Raw genomic sequence first — 15,999 nt, forward strand, 5'->3', positions numbered from 1 at the left:
TTCCACACTGTAGGGATTCTACAATGATCATGTGTACCAAACCTCAGAAAAACTTGCAACAAATTTTCCTTGAGGAGTTACAGAATTCTAGAGTTGAAAGTAAAACTCAATGGCCGACAAAGTTATTGTTATGACAAGAATAGGAAAGCATAAGAGAAAACTGAAAAGTTAAAAGTTCTTCTTAGCTGCCAAATTGATCTTCAATTAAATTCTCCAATGACAGCTGTGAGGTTTGTAATGAATGCAACAAAAAGTGCTTGCATAAAAGACCAAAAACTGAGTTGAGGCACTGCATAGCAGCATTATCAGTCAAAAGTGCAACTGAAACTCATCAGCGGACATAGCAGGTGACCAGAAGCTTGCTCAAAGGTAAGTTTTAAGGAACGTATTCAAAGAGGAAAGAGAGACTGAATTGGAGATTAAGGGTTGAAATGTGGAATTCCGGGTATAAATAACTGGAAACATAGCTAATAACTCGTGAAAGGAATTGGAGTAATGTAGAGCATTGTAGTATTGAAGGACGATACCAAGATAATGAGGGGCAAGGATATGGAGGGATTTGAACAACTTTGAAATTTGAAATGCTTCTGGAGCCGATATAGATTGGTAGTGGTGGTAAGATAGATCTGGGTATCATACATATGGAATCTGAGGCAAAGGGGAGCATAAAGGCAAGATATTGTAGTGGCCAAAGTCAGATTGTTGGGTCACAACAGAGGTAGTGGTGTGATAATGATGAAAACAGCAATTGCAGGTGGTTCTCTGATTATGACTGGATCAGTTAGTATGTATCTGAAATAAATTATAATTAAAACTTCAAATTTTTGTGGCTTACTTTAATCAGATTGAAATAAACATTGCAAAGAATAAACTTTAGGTTTTGGATATGATGTGTGCATGAATTGTGCACAGAAACAAGAAAACATGTGATGAAGCACTAAGAAATCTGGTCAGCCTGGCACTAAATGCTTGATAACTGAGTCTAGAGTTTCATGTCAGCAGTATTATCTTATTTTAATACATATCATCAAAAGTGTATTGAAAACTATGAGCACAGATGGCTGCCTGAATGCCGACACTGTAATCCGTAAATTGAATTGGGCAAACAATCTCCTTGCACTGTATTTGTTCCAGCATCTATGTTTTGATAAATCATTCCATTCTGAGAACAGAATTCAAAGCATTGACACTCAGCACCTACTGTGTCCTACAAAGATTGACCATAAGCTTATATATACTTCTGAGCTACATCTAAAGTAAAATTTCTGGAAGCCACATGTTCTCTAATTCCTGATGTTTTAAAAAAAAACAAACTCTACAGCTGTATATTTGTTTGGAAAATAGGAACTGATGGAGGTCATACAGGTTCTCCACCTGTCAAGTATTCTCTTAAATATTCTCAAGCAACCTGATGATATCATACGACCTGGGACTTGAAAAAGGTTGCCTGGGACCAGAGATAGGGACACTTTCACTACACTACAACATTGTTGATTAGCTTAGGTATTTTCCATCAAGATTAGATTCATCAGGATGAAGGGCTTTTGCCCGAAACGTCGATTTTCCTGCTCCTCGGATGCTGCCTGACCTGCTGTGCGTTTCCAGCACCACTCTAATCTTGACTCTAATCTCCAGCATCTGCAGTACCCACTTTTGCCTTAGGTATTTTCTAGTCAACCTGTGTAGAGGTGTGATAACACACCTCTGGAGCAGATGGAACTTGAATAGCCTGGGTAGGGACAGTACACTGTGCCACAACAGCCTTATTGATTAGCATATGGCCGAACTCTGCATTAATTACTGCTATTTGAATCCCATGTTTAGGTATTATATGACTCGACATGGACACTGTAAACAGATAGCTTTCCTACCATCTTTATAGGATATCATGTCCCCTTTAAATCTCCACACTTTTGACCCATTTACAGCCATTTACATTTACAGCCAAAAAGCAGTAGAAAACTGAGTAAATATGGTTTATTTCTTATTCAATGTATTTATTTTGTTGCAGTCATACAACTGTGTTCCAGACCAGTTCTGACTTGAGTTCATGGCTACAAGGATAACACAAATAATTTCAGTTGAGAAAGCAAGCTCAGGTCCTCTAGTTCATCCATCTAGAAAGACTCTAAAGTTTTCCATCCCAACAATAACTGATTTTGAAATGATTTGTAGTTTTTGACTCCACTATTCTATCTAAGGGTTTGTCTTATCTTTTCTGATAATAATCCTACATTTGTTCTTCAGTCATTTGAGTGTGGCCCTATGCTCTACTCTCACATTTTGGAGGGGGTCAGTTAGATTAGTTAGCTGGATGGGTGGGTTGTGATAGAGACTGACACCAATAGCATGGATTCAACTCCTGTACTATGAGGAATTCTCCTTCTCAAACTTTCTCCTCATCTGAGGCAGTGGTGACCCTCAGATTAAACTACTATCTATTCCCGATGAAGGGCTTTTGCCCGAAATGCGATTTTCCTGCTCCTTGGATGCTGCCTGAGCTGCTGTGCTTTTCCAGCACCACTCTAATCTAGAATCTGGTTTCCAGCAGCCTTTGTTTTTACCTAGTTGATTTAAACTACTATCAATCATCTCTCTCTAACAATAAATGAAATGATTCTCTCAATGTACCATTGCTGCAGCATTTACTGTTTATATACCACTAAGATTACCATTAGTTGTCGCTTTTCAAGCTAAAATTGCCAAACTTTTGCAAGTATAATTTATAACTTCAACCTCTATCATTAAGGACCATCTTTATAACTCTTCCCTACACATTCCTGATGAAGGGTTTATGCCCAAAACATCGACTCTCCTGCTCTTCAGATGCTGCCTGACCTGCTGTGCTTTTCCAGATCCACACTTTTTGATTCTGATCTCCTGCATCTGCAGTCCTCACTTTCTCCAAGTCTTACTGTTTGAACAGCTACATGCAACTGGACGTGGTGCTCAGTAATGTGAGCTGGCTAGCATGCCAAACGGTTTGGCCAAATTATTTTTGCTTGTTCTCTGTTGTTTAGGCCATATATTTCAGTCGTCTATTTGTTCTGTTGATTGCTGTTGAATATCAACTCTTAATTTGATTACAGCTTTAACTATTTGAGTTGCCATCCTGAAGCAAAACAGGGCAGCAAGTTTCCCTTACTGTTGTCTTTCATTGACATGCCTGTATTAGCACGCATTAATCGTTGCTCTGCTGCCTTGGATTTTTAGTCTAATGCATGTTGTAATTTCGGAGTTGCCTAATTCTGTCCCATCATGTAGTTTAATATCAATTGCAAAGTTTGACTTGGAACAGGAGTGGTCCTAACACAGTATTTGCTGGGCACGGCACCCACCACTGTTCCCACTCTGACATGACTGCTGTAACAATATGTTGGAGGTTAGACACCACTTTGTCAGTAGCAAGGACCATGCCAGGCAGCAAGCCTGGGAGCTTTAGCTATGCTGATTAGTGTCAGACAATGGAGGCTCTCAGGTGCTACCCGCCATGTCACTACCCACTTTATTCCTTCCCCTCGCCTCTTGTACATGGACCCAAACCCCTCACCAAGACTCCAGACTAGACTAGATCTTCTATCTGGCGTGATTGTTTGTAATTGGTAGCTACTACACCCCTTTGGCACCACTGGCACTGCACAGCTGCCAGGTATCTGATGGGGCTGTCACTTTCTAAGGTAGAGTGGAGGGGGGAGGGAATGGGGTTTGGGGAGGGGAAGTAAAGGGAGAACAAAGAAGTCTCACCCTAAGGCAGTTAATATTGCTCTCATCTTTAAATCACTGTAAGCATGGCCAGACTCACTCACTTATTGTTTTACAGGGTCAGGGGGACAGTGGCACCTCAATAAAAATTCAAACCAACGATGCACTTCAGGCAATTTATTTTCAATATGGTCTCAAAATTTACTTTAAATCTCTACTTTTTAACAAAACAAGTATCTCTCTTTGCTTGGGGACGTTGCAAACAGGTTTTTTTTAATGGAAGTCCAGTGGATACAATTGGCCTTGGATGATAACACAAAACATTTAACAGAGAATCAACTGCCTGTCTTACAGCAGTCTCTTTTAAACTGAAGTGAAATGGAAAGCAAACAGTGAGTAAAGTGTTTTCCAATTTATTAACACTTACTTTGTGCTGTTGCCCAGACAAATGTTAAGCTCTACTCTTAACAATTTACAGGACTTCCTAGTTTTCCACAGACACATTGCTATCACTTCCTTAAAAAAAACCTAAGAGGGTTAAACTTGCAGAATCTGTTCTTCCTGAATTTGCATTGGCACCTGTTGACTAGATTATTATTTGACATATCCTCAACTTTTTGGCTGCGAATTAGTTTCATTATTTTACATGAAGTAAGATGTGTCTGTCTGTGGTATGGCCGTTTCTGCTTTGTTGCCCTTTATAACAGATGGCATTGTTTCTGTTCCTGATTAGTTGGCACTACAATAACAGTGTATCACGATGCCTGAGTGAAAATTCATCAAATAACCAAAGAATGAACATTTTATAAGTATTTAGTTGAGCAATAACTATTATTGGTGATTTAATTTTAAACAACTGTGGCTTCCACTAATACACTTTTAAAGTAAATACACAACAAGAGGCCAGATTCCCTGAAAATGCAAGGAGTTGAACATAATTGCATTTTAAAGTACCATTCTTGTGGAACATTCAACTTTTACTGTCAGGAAACTATGGCTTGAGGTCAAAGGTTGCTAGGAAGGATACGATCAGTGCCAGGGAACAACACAGCGCCTCTGATCATTTCTCCCATGATGCACCCCACTGACCAGTTATCAACTGAAAACAAAATGGAAGGAAGGATAATTAACCAAAGCTACCACAATACAGAAAACCAATGAAAGCTATCACTTTTTTTTAAGAAGCTCTGCATATTTATGACATATCTTAAGAACTCACAGTGAATGATCATTTCCCCTGAAATAAAACCACTTTGCAGTTTCAATGTATTATGAACAACCAGTGGAGTTAGTCATCCTTCAGGAGGGAGTTCGAGATAATTCAACTAATTGCTTTTGTGGTATCCTACAAATATTCTGTGAAACAAATAACCAATTGAAAAGAGGATTCCAAAGGTCTTCACAGGCAATCAATTATTTTGTTTGCTGACCAGACATTAGCTGCATGCAGTGCTCTCTAGAGAGTGCACATTTGGATTGAAGTGAAGGTCTTGGTCCAATCAGCCAGAAAATCTCTGCTGCTAGTGCATTTAGTTCATCAATTATTCCTGGTTTTCACACCAAGTATACAAAGATCGAAAGTGTTCCACTTGAATATAGCCCAGTGTCAGAAATTTGTAGCTTTCAAGTCCAGATCATCTAATTTATGACAATTTCTAATCGAGAAATTGGTGCCTGAATCTGATTTTATGAGTTTTGCACTTACAGTCCATTGTTTAATAAATGTTTTAAAGTGGCTAGACTTCAGTTTGGAGCTTTTATTTAAATGCCATCCTGCTTTTGTATGTTTTTGTAAATAATATTATATATCCCAATTGTGATCGTAGGCAGATCAGAAAATAGGAAGAGGCCCCTTGAATTTGTTCCGATGCTTAATTGGATCACTGTTGAGCAATACCTTAATTCCATCCCATCACTTTGGCTTGTTACTTGACAGAGAAAAAAATCAGTTTTGAAGTTGGCAATTGAACTGACCAGCATTTTGCAGGTCAGAATTCTAAAGTATCATTACCATTTTTATGGAGACAAGCTTCCTGACAGCATCTCTGAATGATCTAGCTCAAATTTTAATATATGTCCATTTCCTTGTCTCTGCTGCAAAATAAATAGTTTACTTACACCATTTTAACTTTTAATCTATTGAAACAGTTCATTTGAATCACCCTTTCATCCTCTACATTTCAGTGATTACAATATAACCCTTTGGGCCAATATCATTTGGTGAATCTTTACTGCACTCCCTCAAACCTAATTTATCCTATCAGAAATGTGGCAACCAGAACTGAACACAACACTCCAGATGGTGCTTTAACCAGAATTTTCTGCAGCTGTAACATGATTTTCACTCCACTGTATTCCAATCCCTTTGAAATAAAGGTCAACTTTTCATTAGCCTTTGAAATTATTTTTGTTTGTTCGCTAGCTTTTAAGGATTTCTATACTTGAACTCCTTATTCTTTCTGCTTATTTACAATTCTAATGTTTAGAAAATTATTTGCTTAGGTCCAAAGTAAATGAACTCTCTCTGCATGAACAGTTCTGGATTGAACACATTTGCCACAATATTTTCCAACTTATTTACTCCAAAAGTGGATCTTTACATAAGGCTGTATCTATCTACACTATTTACTGTGCCATCCGAATTAGTGTTGTCAGCAAAGTTAGAAATATGGCTTTTTCTCTCAGCTGAATGATTTGTATGTGTAGGGAACAGGAGTGGATATATCACTGAGGAAAACCACCCCTCCATCACATCCTACCTTTTTGAGTAAATATCCATTACCCCATCTCTTCATATCAATGTAATCAGTAACAATACTATAGAGAAGAAATTCCTGGAGTGTGTTCAAGATGGTTTTCTGGATCAATACATTGAAGAACTAACAAGACTGGGTACTGTATAATGAGAAAGGAATAATTGCAATCTAGCTGTGCATACCCCATGAGAGACCATGTTATCATAGAAAGATGGAGAGTAACAACATTAATTCTGAGATTCAGGTTCTGAATCTAAATAAAGGAAACGACAATGGCATGGGGCACCATTTGTCTATGATAAATTGGGAAATTAATCTTACAGATATGATAGTGAATAAGTAATCACAAACATTTAAAGAACACATAGAACAACTACAGCAATTGTTCATTCCTGTCAAGCATAAAAGTAAAATGGGAAAGGTGACCTAACCATGGCTATCAAAGGAAATTAAGAACAGTATTAGATCAAAGGAAGGCCCATACAAATTGGCCAAAAAAAAACCCCCAGCAGACCTGAAAACTGGGAACAGTTTAGATTTCAACAAAGGAGGACAAAGGGATTGATTAAGATGGGAAAATAGAACATGAGAGCAAGTTTGTGAGGAACACAAAAACTGATTGTAAAAGCTTCTATACATATGTGAAGAGGAAAAGATTAGGGAAGGCAAATGTAGCTCCCTTATAATCAGAAGCCCGGAAGTTATAATGAGGAACAAAGAGATTGCAGCTATCACCTTAAGTCTTGCTAAATAATTAAAGCTGTTACAAGCTGTTACAACCACATTTCATTTTAATTAATCAAATTACGTAATTCTGGAAAAAAATCAAATGCATTTTCTCACCATGTTTCTCTCACAAATTTTAAACTCTGTTTTAATCTTTGGCCAAATTCTTAAAAACAACTTTTTCACTTCAAATATTTACAAAGGTTTTTGCCAAATTTGTCCCAAATAGTCAACTACATGGAACCAAAAGGTGTACCTTAATTTATGGTTTAGTGACATTGAAGTGTCTCAGGCGTGCGAAGCAGAGTTGAGAGTATACAATGAAACTATTTGATTAGGAGCAGACAGCAAGAACTCACAGGTACAGCCCCATGATTTTCCATTCACTGACCCAGCAATGGTTAAGCTTTTAATGAGCCTTTACAATAGAGACTTTGGTTCTGCATAAAAAAATTCAATTCAACTTTTCGCTTCTTTGTCAATTTTCCAAATGCTACGACAAATAGAATGATATCTTAATTTGGTTTAGAATGTATTCATCTAGAGTATTCGAAGTTTCAGAATCTAAAATGGAACAAACAGCAAGCAGCAACAACCTACTTTGTCCATGAGCTTTCAGAGCCTGCAGACTAGTTTGGGGACCCATGCATTAATAGAAAGAAAATCATGGGTAGTGCACATCCAAATATCTAATAAACATATATGGGTTCTAATGAAAAGATATCAACCTGAAATATTAATTCTGTTTCTCTTTCCACAGATGCTGCTCGGCTTGCTAAGTGTTTCCAGCAATTACAATTTTCACTTTAAGTTTATATTGGTTTGTCCCAATATACACTACTGGCAGACATGTGTCCTGTGTTGGGACAACAAAAATGACCCCATGTGATTCTAAAATTAATAACATATATGACTTTAGGCACTTGAGTTCTGCATCTTTGAGAAGACATCACTATAGAATGTGACTTGTTGTGATCAGCTTTCAACAACTTCATTCCCAGTAATTCACAGGCAGAACTAAGATGTTCATCGTATATAGAAGAAAGGCAGAGGGGTGTCTAAATTGAAATGCTACAAATTTACAGAATATTTGCTTCACAGCCCAGAGGTTATTACAGCTTTTAACCACTTCTAACTTTTCCATGCTCTTTCAAATGCGTAATAGCAATATTTGAAGTTAAATGCTGAGATTATATACAGTATTCACTTTCATAATGAATCATCAAATTAAGTCATTTTCAATAACAAAAATGATTCCAATGTACAGTTTAACTTTTGAGGATCAATTATTTTTATCTTGTTTTCATTTCAGTTAATGCACAAGCTTGAGCAACAAAATCTGACATTGCAAACACTGAACAATAATTGAAATGTTACATCACAGTTTTAATATCTAAAAAGATGAAAGATTGCTCTGCTGCAGAAAAGGGGGTAATGGCTCTTGCAGCTAACCATACATCTGGTGCCGTATTTTCTAAAACATCATTCTAGAATAGTTTAAATTAGTTTTACTGGAAATGGTAGGCATGTCTGCAAATTGCTGTATTAATGGGATTATATTGAGAGTCAGTTTGAATACTTCAACTATATTGCCTTTTAACTGAAGCAATCTTTTATTTGTCTCCATGAGCAAGTTCAAGAACTGTTCCCTTGAGCAAGGATGTATGTTATATAGAAACAGTTTGCTAGTCACGTCACTGTTCAGAGGATTAGCTCGACATGTTAGCAATCAAAATAAAGTTGATGAAAGAAACCTCTCATTCACCTGCTGCTGTAATGCACTTTGCCAACTCAAATGATATCAGTGAGAAGTGAGGAATGTAATAAGGGAAGGACCACAATTATTCATTTTAAAAACAAACAGCTTTTGTGTCTTAAGCTTTAACGTATTTTAAAAGGTGAAAGGTAATCCAGGTTATAGACTTCCATAAACAACTAAAGATGGATAGATCGATAAATAGACAGATATTGAAGAACACTATTGTATAATCTCCACCAATTCTACAAACACCTGATACACAAGACAAAATTGTTAGAATTAATTTGTAGCCACATTGTTCAAGCAGTCTTTCCCACTGAAATATTGACAGAAATTATGGACAGTGAACATTAACCCTTTGTGAATAGAATCTCAGCAGAGACAGAGACTGTATATTCCTTGACTGGCTGCAGCTGCCCTCTGCTGTTCAAAAAAGGTAAGTTAAAAGATTTACTTGTGTGATTGTACAAAAAAGGGTCAGAAATTAGTTTGTTTTCTCTATTAAACAACTCAAGATTTTTAAAAGCCAAAATATTATTTTAAGGCATATGCAATAATGAAATTATGTTACCAGTGGAAATACTTAAACCTTTACAGCAGAAAAGGTTAATAATTGTCATGAAAGAAATATGGCAATAAATATACATTTTGCAATAACACATTTTTATTTTCATGTGCTAACTATAAATGCATAGATGAATCTTCATTTGCTTGAAAACTACTTTGGTTAATTAATGTAACTCAAATGGCTACAAATGCTATCCAGATCTCACTATTCTATTTAACACGTTACATTTATATGTGTATTTGATGGTTCTACTGTTAGTGCAAGCAATTGTTGAAGAGGACGTGCTGAGGTTGTCATCTGTTATATTGCTTTAATAGGTCCTGTGCAGTTTATCATAAATACAGTAAATATAAATCATCAGTTATGATAAATATCCAGGCAGCAATATTTTTTTCAGGCTATAACATAGCTGGAGTGGTCAAACTTGAACAATTGGTATGCAAGGTTACCAATTATTTCTGAAGGACTGTTCAGAAAGGAGGATAGGTGTACAGCTGATGTAATAAATGCCAGATATTACTTATGGAAGAGCCATCTCAGTTAAAAGATAATTCCAGACCCTTTTTGGAGTAAACTTTCTTTGTCACTGCTTAATCTGACAGAGCAGTTCTGTGCTAGAACACAGCAGACTTTCATTGCATTGCAAGCAGTGAAATCACGATCAGATGGGTTTTGTAATAGGTGGATGCTTCACACTGTGAGATTATTGCCCAGGTGCTAAAAACAAAGCGGTAGATCTAATTTGTCAAATCGAATCACATGGTGAGGTCTTTCTGAGAAAGCTTCTTCTAAACTAAACAAACTCCTCTTAATATTGTCAACAGAGTTTGTTTTACAAGTACCAATCTCTAAAATATTTCTGAACTAAAAAAATTCCACCTTTTTGGTTGATATATATTTCAAACAAAACATAACACAGTGTCTGCAGAACTACTGACATCCAAAAACACTCAAGCAAGTAATTTTGAACTGCAGCCACTGTTTTAATGTCAGAAATGCAACTGCTAATTTATTCATGACAAATTCCCCTCCCAGAACAATATTACAATCTGTTTTTAGTGATGCTGATTGAACGACAAATATTAGCAAGACCACTGAGAATAACTTCTTTGAAAAAAGGTGTCAGAAATCTCTCACAAACCACCTAAGAGGAGAGGCAAGGCCTTATATTTAACATTTCATCTGAAATACAACACCACGCCCCTCAGTAATGCAATGGTTTGCTAATCTAGATTGCATGCTTCAGTCCCAGGTGGCCAATTTGAACCTATCATCTTTTAACTACAAAGCAAAAGTGCTATCAACTGAATCATAGCTGAGATGGTCTCCTAACTTGAAAGGGAAAAAAAACAGAAAAGAAAAATCAATTACTGACCATTACACTCCATTGTCTAGTAAAGCAAGTAAAACAATGATTTAGTTGATAGATTAAGGTGTTAGCTTTGCTTCTGTGGTAGTACTCTCACCTTTTTAGAGGATTGAGGGTTCATATCCCACTGAATACGCTTAACATAATACTAACTGACATTTCACTTCAACCTCACAAGAGAACATGGAATATCTGAAGACAGTTAAAAATCACACAACACCAGGTTATAGTCCAACAGGTTTAATTGGAAATACTAGCTTTTGTAGCACTGCTCCTTCATCAGGTTCATCAGGTCAACCACCTGATAAAGGAGCAGCGCTCCGAAAGCTAGTGCTTCCAATTAAACCTCTTCGGCTATAGCCTGGAGTTGTGTGATTTTTAACTTTGTTCACCCCAGTCCAACATCAGCATCCCCAAATCATATCTGCAGACAAACAGGGAAGCTCTCCTTAGAATCCTAGTCAATATTTATCTCTTAACCAACATCATTAAGATGGATTATCTGGTCACTATTGTTTGTGGCATGATGCTACGTGATGATTGGCTGTTTCCAATGTTGCAGCAGTGATGACACTTTGAAATGATTAATGGGCTTTAAAGAACTTTGTGTATATCTAGGTTTATGAAAGATCACACATGAATGCAAGCTCCATGTTTTAAGGAAGAGTTGTGCTCAAATCTATGCTCAGTTGATATTTGGCATATATTCGTGAATGTTTGCAAATTGATAGTGTACACAAATTGTGGAACAAGCAAAAAGATAAAAATGCCCAGAAATGCTATCAATCATGAAAGTTCACAATTTGTTAGATAAGCAATAATTTCTTTTCTCATCACTGTATTAATGAAATGGCAAAACATTCAGGAGATTCCAGGCCATTATAATATAGTGCAAGCTGCTATATCACACTCAAATCTGGGATATCCAAGTAGCAATGTTGATACATGGCTTTTGTAGCCTATCTATCATTGACACATTGGTGCACAACACGGTCTAAAATTTTATAGCGGGTTACAGAAAACTGTGAAGGTGAAGTTTTCACAAACCAACCCAACCGATGAGTATTTCCTGCTTCTTAACAAAACAGCCACAAAATCCTTGGCAAAGTAACAAATGAAAGGCTTAAAGCAGTGCTGACTGAAAGTAAAGGATGGGAATGCAGGAACAAATGTATAACAGACGGGTAGCAGGTACGAAGTAAGAGATTTATGGCACAGTAAAAGACAAGACAGTTCCGCTGATCTAAACAGTACAGCCCAGGAATGTGTCCTTTGGCCCAAGGTGTTGTGCCAAACATGATGCCAAATGAAGCTAATCCCTTCTGCCTGCCCTTGAACTATATCCCTTTATTCTTTCCATAATCATGTGCTTATCTAAAATTCCCTTAAATACCTCAATCACCACCACCTCAGCAGTGTGATTCAGACTCCTACTACTCTCTGTGTAAAATACCCACCCCTCATGTCTCCTTTGAACTTTCCCCCTCTCACCTTAAATGCATGCCTCTAGTATTAGACATCTCAACTCTGGGAAAAAGATTCAATTGACAATAATACCATGGCTCAGTGAAACTGTCAAAATCATAAATTTGCCTAATTACAGGCCGGCGAAGACAGATTGTCATACTTGAAAATGTTGTTTGAGGGTCTCCAGAATGAATTACATAACACACTTGCTGGGGAAAACATTTCCTGAATAAACTAGACGTGGTCAACAGTAAAACACTGCAGACAAGTAAAAGGAATTGAGTGACATAACCTCCAAGAATAGTACTGAAATTTACAGGTGATTTTCAACAAAACCCAGGAATAGTACTAAGCTCCGTATTCAACACGTTCACAATCAGCAAGGAACAAAGCAAATAGGGAAGGTGGAGACCACTTGGTCTGTTTGGTCTCCAAAGAAGAAAATTGACAGGAGACTCCACACAGCAGGAAAAAAATGATGAACTATACAGAGTAGCTCAATTCAAGACATTCACTTTGAAGATAAATCATGAAAATAGGATGAAGGCAGCAATGAATGGGTTGCAGCTCATAAACGCTGAATCACTGACTGATATTAGACATTCTCTTACATAAGAAGGGTATGGAAAAAACAAAACATTTTGTCTAAGATGTAGCATTTTTTAAAAAAATTGTCATTCAATATGAGTTACTGAAAACCAAAAGCCCTGTTATAATTTGATACAATAATTTCAATCACGAATAATTCACTCGACCAGGAGTATCTGAAGTGGGGGAGAAGAGGAGCAGGCCATTTAATTCCAATACAAACACCTTATAGTTAGAAATACACTCAACAGCAGGGAATTTAGTATAACAAAAGTATTCAAACTTTCTTTCTGGGGTTTTTTTCTAGGAATATTTGTTTGGTTATTGATTGTTCAAGTTATAAAAAATAGTGAACCACATTAGGGTTAGTGTTTTGAGTTGAGAGTCAAGATTGACAATTTTCTGGTGGCCTTTTCACCTTAAGGCAGACAACAGTCTAACGATACTCTGCCTCCTTATATTCAGGATGTCTGACTGCAGCCCAGCATGACCCATGGTGGTTGTATACACAACAGGGGACCCAACAGCTTGAGACCTTAGCTTCTAACTATTTTCCTACTCTTAAAGGCAGTATGTTCGTCTTAGAGGGAATCTATGCTGAATCACAGGAGGCAGCTGCTTGGTGCCAACATTGCAAATGGAGAGAAAGAGCACTGTGGCACTAGAAGCCTGAGAAATCAAAAGTCCACAGGGAAAAAGACACCATTTGTCCATGGAACCAGGACATAAAGACACACTAAAAGGAAGTGGAAGTAAGTAATCACAGAATTCAATAACTGGAGTCTGGTCTCAAGGTCTTAACAGTTATGCCAGAAGTAATTCAATGATCTTCCAGAGATCATCAGTGAATGAATCTTCAAAGGACCCACCAAACTGTCATGCTGCTCAATGCACCAACCTCTGCCACTCACCCAGGGGCGCTCCCTAGCAGTCTCCCAAGGATGTCAGTTTTTGCAGCCTCCACATGCATCCAGCTGCTCGGTCATGGCACACGTATCACTCAACCCAACGGAACATAATGATGGAGGGTCCTCACTTTCTTCTGCAGGACTAGATGGCATGAAATGCATGGAAGCAGCAGGCAATTGGCAAGGTCTTGGCAGACCTATAACTCCTAAGCCCAAATGACGTCATGCTGCTCCACATCATGGAACTAGTTTGAACAGAAGCCATACATCTGCATCAGTGAGACTTCAACATCACAGCTTGCTCCTGCCTCATACTCCAATTCAACACACCTCATCCTATTCATACTGTATGGAATGAACATGGGGAATGAATATTGTTCATGGTACCAACATGGTGACATGGCATCAGCATATATTCTTGACTTCCACCGCATGCCCCTAACCATCCAACCTTATATATCTGATATTGTACTTTCAGACTCCCAAGGGCAGATGTATGATTAGTCACAGCCACACTAGGAGGAAGAAATTTTCACTAAGCCTCCGAAGGAGAAGCACTCAGACACTGACTTTGTGCAAACGTTAGACATTCCTATAGAGTCAGCACTGGCCGTCATGAGTCATACAGTCATAGTCATAGAGATATACAGCACAGAAACAGACCCTTTACTCCAACTTGTCCAAGTCGATCAGTTATCATATATCAATTTAGTCCCATTTGCTAGTATTTGGCCCATTTCCCTCTAAACCCTTCTTATTCATATACCCATCCAGATGCCTTCTAAACATTGCAATTGTACCAGCCTCCATCACTTTCTCTGGCAGTTCATTCCATACGTACACCACCCTCTGCATGAAACAGTTGCCCCTTAGGTCCCTTTGAAAACTTTCCCCTCTCACCCTAAACCTATGCCCTCCAGTTCTGGACTCCCTCCACCCTGGGGAAAAGACCTTGCCTATTTACCCTGTCCATGCCCCTCATGGTTTTATCCACTGGGTACAAGTGAACTATAGCCAGGTCAGTGGTAAGGTCAGTTCACCTACCAGCTCCTGTGAGGGTCAGGTCACAGATGAGTTCGATGAGGACTTCAGTGAGGCGACCCACTGAATAATGTGGTTAAACAGACTCAGTAAGGTGTTTGATACATTGGCAAGCCTGCTAGACACCATCCTGTTACTGTCAAAAATCACGGAGAGGACCAACCCTAACATGGCACAGGGCATCACTCTGAATTTCCAGCCCATCCTTTCCATGGTGGCAGTGGTGCCTAACTCCATGCCAGCAGCAGACCTGCCTGTGATGAATGGCTTGGTTGCCTACTGTCTTATCTTTCCATTACAGTAAAAACTAAAGCCACACATACATCAGAGTGCAGCAGTGCAGCTCAGGGTCTATCCGATCCAAGCTGGTTCCCATGCAGGTTCAGTCTCCTCCTCTCAAGGCTGTGAAATTCAATACTCAAGGCTGTTTGCTGGCACTCAGGCCTGTGCACTTTTTATCTTGCAATAGATTATTGTGGTTGCTAAGAGACACTGCCCTGGGGAAGAGACAGTGGCTCCTTGGAGTATGAAACAATCTGGCTTCACTCAAAATAGCAGCCTTATGCTACCATCACAACAACTCTGCCAGAGCTTGTGGTGTTGACTCTCAGCCTGCCAACTCCGACTGCTGCTAAACATAGACGTGCAGTCCAATGCCAACGCCAGAGTTGCTTAAAGTCATCCTGCAAGACTATCTGCAGTGTCCCCCAGTGGAAGTCTTCCCCCCACCCCCCTAGCAATGCTCTAATCAATGAAGGCACCATTGCGTAGGAGCACTGGGGACAGGCAAAGACATCCACACGACAGGCACTAATAGATTGTGGTTGGCAGAAACCACAATGGCCAGCATTCGATCAACATGCAGGCGGTGTGTGAAAATGCACAATACTTCATATTGAGGAATGTCTATTATCTTGGCAGCAGCCACTGCACCCCCATTGTTGGGGCAGACAACATACAGAGGGTTGCTAGAAGTGTTGCCCAGTCCTACCTGGAAAGATCCAAACATGCAGCAGTTTAGTGCCACTGTGACCTTTACAGTCACTGGCTGTGCCATCCTTGACTTGATGCCAGGTTGAAAGAAGTGGCACAGTTCTGTAACAGCTTCCTTAGTT

General features: G+C 38.6%; 1 protein-coding gene across 6 annotated transcripts in view; it reads right to left on the reverse strand.

Annotated features, from left to right (window-relative positions):
- mapk10 (mitogen-activated protein kinase 10) overlaps positions 1–15,999 on the reverse strand; it is a 214,957-nt gene that overhangs the window by 47,147 nt on the left and 151,811 nt on the right. The window contains exon 8 of one of the 6 annotated variants that reach the window (XM_072595878.1): positions 4,730–4,801. The exons of the other annotated variants lie outside the window; for them this stretch is intronic. Within the exon in view, the coding sequence (XP_072451979.1) occupies positions 4,730–4,801 (72 nt within the window). The remainder of the gene's footprint in view (positions 1–4,729; positions 4,802–15,999) is intronic. 6 annotated transcript variants of the gene reach the window in all.

Source organism: Chiloscyllium punctatum, chromosome 1, assembly GCF_047496795.1.
Source record: "Chiloscyllium punctatum isolate Juve2018m chromosome 1, sChiPun1.3, whole genome shotgun sequence".
NCBI classification, from domain to species: Eukaryota; Metazoa; Chordata; class Chondrichthyes; order Orectolobiformes; family Hemiscylliidae; genus Chiloscyllium; species Chiloscyllium punctatum.